Consider the following 11,122-nt stretch of genomic DNA (forward strand, 5'->3'; position numbering starts at 1 on the left):
CTCATAAACTATTAATGCTAGCGAAAAACTTTTACATGGAAATTGTAGATCTCGTCGTCTTCTACAAGAAAGGTCCTATGCAATTTTCCCGTATCTCCAAGAGTTTAGGAGTTATTGAGGAAAAACGAAATTTTTTTCCAAAAGTTCGCCATTTCGACGCTGGAATGGTCGGATTTTGTCAACATCAATAAAATGCCAAATAATCATATGTAACTCATTAAATATCGAAATTTGAACAAAAGTGCACTATTTTTAATTATAGGAAATGCGTTTTTCTAAGGTACATAAACTTTTGGGATTGACTGTATAGCCAATACATCCTTAAGCACTCCAGTATTTACAACCCGGAGCGAGACAGTGGCGAGCGCGCTTCTCGTTGGAATGATACTTAATGGAATGAATCGTAGACCTAAAATTGTCAAAGCTGATGTGCACCGACATCTAATCTTGTTTGGTGTGAGAGTCAAAGCAGAGAACGGTATAGGAATTCATTGTCGAGATACATTAGATCTGTATAACGATACTGGCGCTCGATATATTATCACCACTGCCAGCGGTCTGAGTCACCTCGGTGCATACTAACACCGGCGCTACGCATACTTCAATATGAATTATCTTCTTATTCAGATCTTCCAACATCTCATCCCAGCAGGAGACTGGTTTATTGATATCCAATGGTATCCGAGTACCATTGACTACAGACGTAGAAAAACTCTCGTCCAGTATCAGCGTCGCTTTCCTAACGTCGATCTGAAATAGTTAAGAAACGTGCGTATATCGATTTAAACGTTTTGTACGAACGGAAAGTGGCCTTCATTCATTCGTTGAACTCACTTGACTTGTCGCGCATACGTGTCTATGGGCTGTCAGCGACGCTTTGGCTGCTGCAGCCATCGTGTTCTTCCACTTCGAGTCTTTCACAGTGATTATGGCTTGGTACGCCAACGTGTGTACGTGAAGTCTCGTAAGATACCGAGGATGTCCTACCACTGTATTCTGAAAACGCACGATTTTGAACAGTGTTCGCATCTGATCCAAAACCGTGGCTATCCGTGGCATCGAGTCCGCGACGAATGAATTATTCCCGTTGTGGTGATACCACGATTTATACAAAATGGCTATTTCCTGTTCGTTCATCCCCAAACTGTCGGTGAACGGTATGATCGTATTGAACAGTTCATAAATGACTTCTGCTTCTGTGAACGATGCCATCTCGAAGTGAATCTTAGTAGACTCGGGTTGCAACATTTGCTTGTTCACTTTTTGTAGAAGTTTTTTCTTTTCATCTGTGTTCCAACAAATATCTTGTTAACACGATTATTCGCATAAGATATCCAGAAATATTGGAATTTCAGTTACCAATCGGCAATGGATAGTTATCCATCAATTGTAGACCGCTAACAACAAGTAGATTAGGCTCGTGCGTTGATAGAAAATCATCAAACGCGTCGAGAGAGCTAAGTTTAGGATTATTAGCGTCATTGTGGAGAATGTACCTGAGGAATATTGTTAATAGTTCACTGACTATCTCGATAAGCGGTGTTTCACAGGTTTCCCAAGTATCAGTACCTATTAGCTCTGGGGCTTGTATATGGACCCCACACCTCTTCGTGCTTGTATTCTATAACTAAGTGAATGTCATCTCTTTTAACTTCACCCCCAACGACGTTGATAACTTGCGGTATCATTTGATGAAGGGACGTGGTCAGTTTTGCTGCGAGCGTTACGTCGCATCCTTCCCTGGCAAACCGCAAAGCCATAACTGCAGCATTGCCACCGATGGTAGAGTACGATGACTCGAACGAACGAGCTTTGGCGACGAGCTCGTCGAAGAGTGTTCTATTTTCCATATACCTTCTAACAATTAAAAGCAACATTTTTAACATTACTCGACGCGAGCCTAATATACCATTCTCGTATAAATGCATAAAATCCGCAGTCTGCTAATCGCATTACGAGCAGACGTTCGGTAAATATTCGAGTAGATCAAAAATAAATATTTACTCTGCAGCAGCTCCATGGCGAAAGAAGTAGGCGAAACTTTTCAGTAATTCCAATTCCGTATTAATTTTATTGAAATGCTCCGGCTTCCCGACCTCGTCAGAGTAACTCAGCAAGTCTCTGACGTTCACGTACACGTCGATGCACACACCGTAACCTATTGTTACTTTTGGCCGCGACGATATCACATGTCTGTTCTCAAGCCTCTCCAAACCATCGAGCAAAGCTTGCAACCGTTTATGTACAACATAATCGGGATTTCTGTAATAGATCGCGACTGATACTATTAGTACCGTCAACGCCGTGCCGAATTTTAAACCCCTAATGTACCCCATATCGCACTCGGACCAACTCGGAGTCAGTCTCGGACTCAAACTCAAACGAGAACACTGCGCGCTGTAATCACGCTCTGGCATTCGCGCTGATTGTGGCAAGCTCTTTAAAATGGTTTGTCTCCAATCGATGTGGCACGATATGCAATACTTCTTGCCAGCAAAACAGGTTTACAGATTTTTCTTCCTATGCGAGAAGAGACACACAAATGGACATGTATCCGCGCAGATCGCTTATGCAACGTTTTTTTTTGGAATAAAAAGATCAATAATGTGATTACGAGCGAAGAACGAAATAAGTTAGGATACTTTGAATCAGGGCAAAAATAGATTATAATATTTATTTAGAAAATAACACAATGACAAATCCTTTACTGCGATGTAAATCAACTTCGCTGGGAACGTAAGATTCTTAAAATCTTAGAATACAGAAAAAGTTTTAAAAGACACAATTCATTTCAGAGCAACCCATCGTGACTATAAATTTTTAGATTGCAACTGGATTGAGATTACTATGTACACATACGGATAGTTAAAATACAAGAGAAATGTCATGTTGTATTCTTTTGGAATTTTCATTGCCATTTTTAATACATTTATGACCAGAGACGTTCTATTAAAAATAAACCATTTATCAAACTACTTCCAAAAGAATAGAGCATTTAAACACTTCGCGTTTCTTCGGTGAGATACAAAAATATTTCAAATTTGTAAGTTGTACGGGATTATAAACAAAATTTGCTCGATTAAAAAATGTCAGATCGTTAAAGGAGGATACGCATGCATGATAATACAAATAGATCTCGACGGTGCCGGCAATTACCTTACACCGTCTGTTCTTGGTTCTTTTTATGAAGACGCATATGTTTCTTCAGATTATCGAGCCTGTTACATCGCCGATCACAGAAATCGCATTGATAAGGCATCAGATTACTGTGCACCACCACGTGACCGTTCAAGTGACTGATCTGTTTGAATCGTTTCCCGCAGATCGTGCAGACGTACGGCCTCTCGTTCATGTGAGCCGATGCGATGTGCGTCTGCAAGTTCGTCTTCCTCACGAACGTGGCCTTGCACACGTCGCATTCGAACGGTCGAACGTTCGCGTGAATGGCCAGATGAGACTTGAGCACGTTCTTGTGCTTAAAGTTCTTTTCGCACAAGTGGCACTGGAACGGCCGCTCGTCGTTGTGCACCTTCTTGTGAACGGACAGGTGAGCGAGCTGTTTAAACATCTTTGCGCATATCTCGCATTGATACGTGCGGCCGTCTTCGTGCGCTGCGCTTATGTGCCGGCGCAACGTGTCCGCCAACGTGTAGCGTTTCCCGCAGATCTTGCACCGGAACGGGCGCTCGTTCGTGTGAGTCATCAGATGCCCGTTAAGATTCCTCTTCTCAAGAAACCGAGCGCCGCACACGTCGCACTGGTACGGTTTCTCCCCGTTGTGCACGTACATGTGCTTCTTCAATGAATTCGAGAGGCTGAATCTCTTCTGGCAGACCGAGCATTCGAACTTACGTTCGCCAGTGTGCACCAGCATGTGAGATTTTACATGTCCCGCTTGCTTAAACCTTTTCCCGCAGATCAAGCACGGGAACTGTCGTTCGTGAGAGTGGGTTAATATATGCCGCTCCAACACGCTCTTAGTCGTGAACACTTTTTTGCAATTATCACATTCGTACAGACGGAACGCGTCTTTAGTGTTCGAGACGTAACCCTCCTTGTGCGACTGAGCGTGGATCTTTAACGACCCTAAAGATTCGAACTTTATCCCGCAAACGGCGCAATGGAAAGACCGATAATCCTTGTGCGTCAACGAATGCTGACTAAGGTGGCCCAACTGTTTGAAACTTTTATTGCAGACGTCGCAAATGTAGGGTCTCTCGTTAGTGTGCGATCGCATGTGTCTCTTCAATACGCTAGGGAAGCTGAACTTCTGATTGCAATATGAACATTTCAGAGCGGACTCTCCATTTACTTTCATCGTTCTATTATTCGTTATCAGTTTTCTCCTTTCCTTTCGAGATTCATTCGTTTCATCGAGATTCGAATCCGAGGAACATCTTAATTTAGACGCTCTCGTGTCCAACGCCGGTTCTTTGCTTCTTCTGCTTCTGGTCAATGTGGATAACTTATTTTGTCCGTGATACTGCCGCAAGTGCTTCTCGTATAAACTTTGGACGTGAAACGTTTTGTTACACAGTTTACATTCGAACGTTTTCCTTTTTCTATGCGTCTTCATATGGTTTTTCAAATGACCAGGCCTCATGTATTGTTTCTGGCAAACTTTGCATTTCAAATCCGATTGGTTCTCTTCTAGTGTTTTATCGTCCGTACCGGATTCATCTTCGTATAATGAATCTTCCGTGTGCGCGTTTATGGGTTCACTTTTCACGTTCACGAAATTAAATTCGGGAGCATCCATTTGCACCTTGTCGCTATCTTCGCGAGTTAAATCCGAAGAGTCTTCGCTCTCAGAGTCATTTAACTAATAAATCAAAGAGTAACAGTTAATAACGCGTAATTGTGTAATTGCATCGTACAACATTATACTCACACTATCTTCGTATTTGATGTTTGTAAAAACTGAGTTTTCGACAGGCTGCTGATTATCTTCTGCCTTAATATTATTCTTTTGATTAAGGCAAAGATTAATCCATTCTTCCTCTGTCCATATAGTTTCTCTCGAAACTACCATTCGTTTTTTAAACTCTTCATGTACATTCCTTCCAAACACCGCGTCATAAGGTACCTTTCCATCTGCACAGCAAAACGTTGTATTCTGGAGGATCTGTACATATTTTAAAGCTTGCTTCCACGATTTTGTTGGATTCTCCTCTACCCACGATTCAACCAAGTTCTTAAAGTCTCTGTCCTGTTCAGTAATTTCACTCATATCTCCGTGCAGTATTATGAAATCTTTCCACAATAGACGTAATTCACGCACGACTTCTTCCGCAAATTTACGTCCATTTCTGCTCTGCAAGACTTGTGGTGCTCCGATAATAGCCAATGCCTCTAGAAGTCTCTCGGCTACTTCGTTCGCTGTGTTTTCACGCAGACCTTCCAATACAATGAATCTCGATACTTGGTCCTCGTACACGAGAAAATACTTGTAATCACAAGCTAATTTTATCGGCATATCTATTACATCAACTTGTCCCCTGTAATGCAACTTTCTGGCTGCTGTATTGCAAAGTGAATTCATGTTTTCAATGATGAATCTCTCTTCAGCAGTTCGAACTATAAGATTACACTTGTTTGATAAAAATAAGCTACTTATTTAACAGTTAATCATAATTCACAGTTTACAAATATATGCTTTTCTCAGAGGTAGAAAATTAGGTATCTCTCTCGATGGGAAAAAGTTATCTCATCAGTGTTACAAATGTAATACTGATTCCTGTCATTGACAAGTTTATTTGATGTCTTTTTATTTCCCATGTGCCCATTGCCCGCCCTTTTAATCCTCTGGTATCTGTTAACAAAATGCAAAGTGCAACAGTTGAAAAAAGTATAAGATCACAAATATATGAAGAGTATATTTAATAATGCACCAAGAAGAAACGAGAGGTTTGCATATTAATCGAAGCATGGAACATTTGTATTACAGTTCATTCACATTTTTATATAATCGAAATATATTTATTCCTGTTATGTTTTACGCTATGAAATTAGTATTTAAACGAACTCTACAGTATTTTATCTGAATACAAAACAATCCAGCCGTTTAACCTGACAGATGCAACGTAAGATCGATCGTATTCTGATATTAATACCTCGCATTCATTTCTTAAAATACGAATTGGAGAAGCGTTAGAATTGTTTCATTTTATGTATGTTAATTGCACATTTCTCCGGTTTTTAATTCAGTAATTAATTCCCACTGAACATTTGTAAACTCTTGCTTGCCGTGTTTACGGCGAATTCTCATTGCCGTGTTTAGAGTGCGATTTGACAGTCTACTGCGAGGTCCAATTTTTAATTAATTCAGTTTAATGAATTTTGAAAAATTATTAATTGTAAACGTTAGTACAGAAAAAGTATTTCCGTAGACGGTATAAAATTTTATTCGACGTAAGAGGAATTCCCTCGAAATGTGTTCGGACGTAGGAAGCCCGAATGAATAACGAATAGTTTAGTTGCAGTTAAATTAACAAAAATAATTTGTCATCGCACGTTATCAAATTCAGTTAGTAGCTTTTTCATCGCATCATGCGACAGACATTGTATTATTCATTTGTAGTACAGTTCTTGATTTGGATATTACTTGCAATTACTAGGTAAAACAACTATACAGAATTCATTGGTAATACTTGGATTTTAATACATAAAAATACAAAAGTGTCACATAAAATCTTCGAGGGACATATCGATAAACTTTTTGTAGATTGCCATAAACCGTGCGACAAATGCCTCTAAATGAAAGATCGCTTTCGATCCCTTATGCATCTTATGTTCATACTCTGCTGCGATCGTTGCAATTTCAATTTTTAACTGAAGATCACAATTTTTTATGCACTCCTGTAAAAGACCTTTAAATATCAGTTCGCAGGGTATCGCGTGTGTTAATAATTCATAAAGTCTCTCCCTGATCGCATGAATCTTTTGCGGTGTCTGTTCGCAGACCATCATACTGGCTGTGTTACGAATATACACTTGCCAATCTGCCTCGGTGATATTTTGATCGGCAGTAAACGGGTATCTAAAAACAACAACAGCTTGAAGATTATCCTTGATGTTCTTAATTAGCAGAGACGTGGTTCTCCTTGATTCTTACTGTTCAACTTTGCAAGCCTCGAGCATCAAAATCGCTCGCCTAAGATTTCTACCGCTGGCCTCCGCTAATCTAACTGCAAGCTCCTCTGGCAAAGTTAAACCCTCGCGTTTGCAAATCAATTGTAAAATGTTCTTTATGTCCGATATCGTCGGTGCTGGAATCCTGATCGCTAGACATCGCGATCTAATCGCTGGCAGAACTTTCGACGTCGAGTTTGCACACAGTATCAATCTACACGTGGCAACATACTTTTCCATCGTTCTTCGAAGAGCATGCTGAGCGTCTCTCGTAAGCTGATCGACGTTTGTCAGCAGCACAACTAATAAACATGATCTTTAATACATTTTTGTGAATCTACCACCTGCATGCCAATAACACAGCACAGTATTTACCCTTGAATTCTCTTTGTCCACTTGGATCAATCTGATGGGTTTGAGCAATCATTTTGATCAAATCCATCACCACTACCCTATCATATATACCCACATCACTGGGATTTACTTCAATATGATAATTGCTACTTATCGTTGTGATTTCTAGTTTCTTTTTGGATGGTGTCTGAGCACAGATAAATCGGTTATTCGTAAAATCTAATGAAATATAAGAAAGAAAATACCTCGAATGTCATCGTGTCTGTTTTTAATTTCTCTGCTCCGTTCCCATACAACTCTTTTATGATGCACATGATACGAGTTTTCTTTCCAGCTCCCGATGGTCCGTAAACCAGTAAATGTGGAAAATCCCCTTTTTGCACCTAATTAAATCGTGTAAAAACATTTTCTTTGAGTGATACGGTAAATGGTGCGCTTTCCCGCCTAACCCATCTTGTCCCATCAATTTCTGATAGATGTTTCATTTCTAAACTGTTCAATTACCATATTTTTCAGGTACTCTGCCTGTTCCTTGTGATAATCTAGTTTTCCAAGCGTCGTTGGACGATATTTATCCACCCAAAGGCTCATATTTTATTCGAACGTTATTTCTCAATATGATGTTACAGTACAATAACAGCTAACAATACGTTTAGCTTCTATGAATTCCTTTTACTGTAGTCAGTACTTTGTATACACGCAATTACGAATTAAACGAGAACAATATCGGTGGTTTCTCGTAACTTATAAATCTTTCGGCTTTCTCGGCTTTCTCATGACTTCAAAAGCGCGCGATATTCTATATAAGCGTCAGATATGTAAATACAAGATAGACAACAAATTCTCATAATGTTGTGATTGCAAACGGGATCCACGATTTTTAAATCTGTTCAATATTAAGCACTTTAGATGAATCTCTTGCGATTTGATTAAAAATACTGAAGTCCTTACGCAAATAACAATTAACATTTATATTATATTATGTTATATTATTTATATACTTCTATCCCGGGCCGTTGAAAAAATATGTAACGGAATTTATCCACCTCTAACTCATTTTTTCGAAGATTTCGTTTTTGAAGTCGTGTCACTCTTGTCACTGTTCTCTCTCGCCTGACTGACGTCTGCGCGGAGTCTGATTTCAGTCTGATCAGTCTGATTAATCGGTCCAAGATGGCAAGCGAAGTAAACGATTTCGCTGCCCAAACAAGTGAGAATCTGAAGGAAAATACTGAGGCAATGGGAGACAGAATAGTGTCGACACCCGAGGGAATGGCCCTCGCCTACGGGAGTTTGATAGTAATGGCCATTTTACCCATATTCTTCGGCAGTTATCGGGCTGTAAGACACCATAAGGAGCAGCAGGTTAGTCACGCGGTTTGACATATGTGCAAACGTTTCGCGCGTACGCGTGAACGATATCAATTTTCCTATAAATTAATCCTGACCAACGTTTCGAGCCCTGATCATTTCCGAGCGTTCAAACTCTCTATTTTCTATGATTGTCGAGATGATACTTTGACAATTCGACAATACTCGTGTTATTAAAAGATCTACAAGGGATACTTTGAATGATTAAACATTTCTATCTTGCAGCAACAATGCAAAGAAAGTGGAGAGCAACCAGAAACAATGTCCTGCAAGGAAGCAGCTATATTTCCTTTTATTTCAAGCTTCGCCTTAGTCGGGCTATACGTATTGTATAAGGTAACAAGAACTCTGCTAGCTGTTCGCTCAAGGAATTTTTATAATCCAATTTAGAAGATTAAACGTGATGTAACTTTCTTCCAGGTATTTGCTAAGGATTATGTTAATCAAGTGTTAGCTGGATATTTTTTCTTCGTAGGAATCTTGGCTCTGTGTCACCTCACTAGGTAGAGATAATATTCAGTTCTATCGATGATACACCATCGTCATAAGTATTTTTCAAATGATTTATGATTTCAGTCCATTAATTTCATCGCTAGTACCTGCTGCGATTCCCAAAACCCCGTATCACATACAGTTTACCAGGGGCGAAGGTGATAAGGCAGAGCACATTATTAATTATAAATTCAATTTTCATGATATCGTTTGTTTAATATGTTGCTCCCTTGTCGGGGCTTGGTACCTCTTGAAAAAGGTAAGTACGTGAAAACGAAATCTGTTTTTAATAAGAACGTATTCTATTTTCATTTTCCTTTGCAGCATTGGATTGCCAATAATCTGTTTGGTATCGCGTTCGCGATTAACGGAGTCGAACTGTTACACGTGAACAACGTCGTAACAGGATGTATTCTACTTTGCGGACTATTGTTTTACGATGCATTCTGGGTATTCGGTACTGACGTAATGGTCACCGTCGCGAAATCGTTCGAAGTGCCGATTAAACTGGTGTTCCCGCAAGATATATTGGAGAAGGGTCTCACCGCTAGCAATTTCGCGATGCTGGGTTTGGGTGACATAGTCTTGCCTGGAATTTTTATCGCTCTCTTGTTGCGATTTGACAACAGTTTGAGCAGGAAGACAAACGTCTATTTTTACTCGACGTTCTTCGCGTATTTTATGGGCCTGTTAGCGACGATCCTCATCATGCATTTATTCAATCACGCACAACCGGCTCTGCTGTACTTGGTACCCGCCTGCCTGGGAACTCCTTTACTTCTCGCACTGGCCAAAGGAGATCTGAAGGCATTATTTTCGTACGTGTCAAATACTTTCTTCGCCGAATCTCTTATAGACGACGAGATCGTAAATCGTGTTATTTTTCAGGTACGAGGATCATCCAGCTAGCGCGAAACAAGCAGAATCTGCGACACAAACACAAGCAGAGACGAAAAAAGAATCATAATATTAGCACTTAAGCGACGTAATACAAATCTCAGCATTACTATTATGCTGGTGTCATTTTTAATTCATCATGAATAGGAGAACGAAACAATAGTTTGTCTTATGCTCAACTCGTACAATCATAAAATTGAAACGTCTCAGTGACACGAACAATTCTGTCTTACACGTACAACGTAAGACGTGATCTTACGTTCGATTTTTCTTTCGTGATATATCGTGGAAAGTTCAACTCCCAATTGTTATTATTCCGAATTCATTTTGCTTTTCTTAAATGTCAGTACACGTAATAAGATTAATATCAGTAATTTATAGGATTACTCGAAAGCGAAATTAGTACTGCCTTATAAATAAACTATTTTTCCTTGTCCGTTCTTTTTAAGTAAAGGGTACATAAATATTTAGCCGCTTCGTAATCGGTGCAGTGTAATTAAAGAAACATTAGGTTGACTTCTTCCATTTCCGTGTAAAATTTAGTCTTCTTTGATTATTTACACATAGAGTTCGGACGCATCGTATGTGTGATTCATCATCCGAGCTATGTACTACTTTAATCATTAAAAACGAATACATTACTTTCCACGTGCACAATTTTAACAAATTACGATTTTTTCCATGAGTTTATACAACTTTTCTACGTGTAATTATACGTTGTAATAATTTATCAAAAGAGTGAATTTTGTAAAATATGTATAGTTAGGACAATTTATAAAAGTCTCTCGAGGGTAAAATAAAATTAGATTTTTTCATTTATGCAATTTGTGAAAATTACTCATCGCTCTTCTGGAAATGTAAACGTCAATTATCATCG

At 39.3% G+C, this 11,122-nt stretch overlaps 4 protein-coding genes across 5 annotated transcripts; 1 reads left to right on the forward strand and 3 right to left on the reverse strand.

Moving 5' to 3' along the window:
• Window positions 1-251: 251 nt before the first annotated feature.
• LOC108623529 (ADP-dependent glucokinase) lies at window positions 252-2,562 on the reverse strand. Its single transcript, XM_018022090.2, has 5 exons — window positions 2,005-2,562; window positions 1,570-1,857; window positions 1,360-1,496; window positions 835-1,286; window positions 252-750 (listed from the first exon to the last, which is right to left on the reverse strand). The coding sequence occupies exons 1-5, from the start codon at window positions 2,415-2,417 to the stop codon at window positions 505-507; spliced, it is 1,536 nt and encodes a 511-aa protein (XP_017877579.1). The 5' UTR covers window positions 2,418-2,562; the 3' UTR covers window positions 252-504.
• An 86-nt stretch (window positions 2,563-2,648) lies between these two features.
• Window positions 2,649-6,388, reverse strand: LOC108623528 (zinc finger protein 85). Of its 2 annotated transcripts, XM_026812383.1 has the most exons (3): window positions 6,114-6,388; window positions 4,892-5,812; window positions 2,649-4,822 (listed from the first exon to the last, which is right to left on the reverse strand). In XM_026812383.1, the coding sequence occupies exons 2-3, from the start codon at window positions 5,540-5,542 to the stop codon at window positions 3,158-3,160; spliced, it is 2,316 nt and encodes a 771-aa protein (XP_026668184.1). In that variant the 5' UTR covers window positions 5,543-5,812; window positions 6,114-6,388; the 3' UTR covers window positions 2,649-3,157. The 2 variants fall into 2 exon arrangements, with proteins under 2 accessions (XP_026668184.1, XP_017877578.1); XM_018022089.2 differs by having other exon boundaries at window positions 4,892-6,388.
• Window positions 6,389-6,636: 248 nt separating this feature from the next.
• On the reverse strand, window positions 6,637-8,079 carry RfC38 (replication factor C subunit RfC38). Its single transcript, XM_018022092.2, has 5 exons — window positions 7,990-8,079; window positions 7,731-7,868; window positions 7,507-7,672; window positions 7,115-7,433; window positions 6,637-7,039 (listed from the first exon to the last, which is right to left on the reverse strand). Exons 1-5 carry the CDS (start codon window positions 8,074-8,076, stop codon window positions 6,682-6,684), a joined length of 1,068 nt encoding a protein of 355 aa, XP_017877581.1. The 5' UTR covers window positions 8,077-8,079; the 3' UTR covers window positions 6,637-6,681.
• Window positions 8,080-8,564: 485 nt separating this feature from the next.
• Window positions 8,565-11,064, forward strand: LOC108623530 (minor histocompatibility antigen H13). Its single transcript, XM_018022091.2, has 6 exons — window positions 8,565-8,850; window positions 9,082-9,192; window positions 9,277-9,359; window positions 9,433-9,607; window positions 9,673-10,166; window positions 10,237-11,064. Exons 1-6 carry the CDS (start codon window positions 8,659-8,661, stop codon window positions 10,313-10,315), a joined length of 1,134 nt encoding a protein of 377 aa, XP_017877580.1. The 5' UTR covers window positions 8,565-8,658; the 3' UTR covers window positions 10,316-11,064.
• The last annotated feature ends 58 nt before the right edge of the window (window positions 11,065-11,122 follow it).

Source organism: Ceratina calcarata, unplaced genomic scaffold (genome assembly GCF_001652005.2).
Source record: "Ceratina calcarata isolate Rehan_Ccalc_2016 unplaced genomic scaffold, ASM165200v1 scaffold272.2, whole genome shotgun sequence".
In the NCBI taxonomy this organism is placed as follows: Eukaryota; Metazoa; Arthropoda; class Insecta; order Hymenoptera; family Apidae; genus Ceratina; species Ceratina calcarata.

Excerpts from the sequence above, each read along its gene's own strand:
- LOC108623530 (XM_018022091.2), top strand. The coding sequence starts at position 8,659 with ATGGCAAGCGAAGTAAACGATTTCGCTGCCCAAACAAGTGAGAATCTG. Across the intron at positions 8,851-9,081 it reads GACACCATAAGGAGCAGCAG|CAACAATGCAAAGAAAGTGG; the intron begins GTTAGTCACGCG and ends TCTATCTTGCAG. Across the intron at positions 9,193-9,276 it reads GGCTATACGTATTGTATAAG|GTATTTGCTAAGGATTATGT; the intron begins GTAACAAGAACT and ends ACTTTCTTCCAG.
- LOC108623529 (XM_018022090.2), bottom strand. The coding sequence starts at position 2,417 with ATGCCAGAGCGTGATTACAGCGCGCAGTGTTCTCGTTTGAGTTTGAGT. Across the intron at positions 1,497-1,569 it reads ACAAGCCCCAGAGCTAATAG|GTACATTCTCCACAATGACG; the intron begins GTACTGATACTT and ends AATATTCCTCAG. Across the intron at positions 1,287-1,359 it reads TAACTATCCATTGCCGATTG|ATGAAAAGAAAAAACTTCTA; the intron begins GTAACTGAAATT and ends GTTGGAACACAG.
- RfC38 (XM_018022092.2), bottom strand. The coding sequence starts at position 8,076 with ATGAGCCTTTGGGTGGATAAATATCGTCCAACGACGCTTGGAAAACTA. Across the intron at positions 7,869-7,989 it reads CAGAGTACCTGAAAAATATG|GTGCAAAAAGGGGATTTTCC; the intron begins GTAATTGAACAG and ends CGATTTAATTAG. Across the intron at positions 7,040-7,114 it reads GAGGCTTGCAAAGTTGAACA|ATACCCGTTTACTGCCGATC; the intron begins GTAAGAATCAAG and ends TGTTGTTTTTAG.
- LOC108623528 (XM_026812383.1), bottom strand. The coding sequence starts at position 5,542 with ATGAATTCACTTTGCAATACAGCAGCCAGAAAGTTGCATTACAGGGGA. Across the intron at positions 4,823-4,891 it reads ACATCAAATACGAAGATAGT|TTAAATGACTCTGAGAGCGA; the intron begins GTGAGTATAATG and ends TTGATTTATTAG.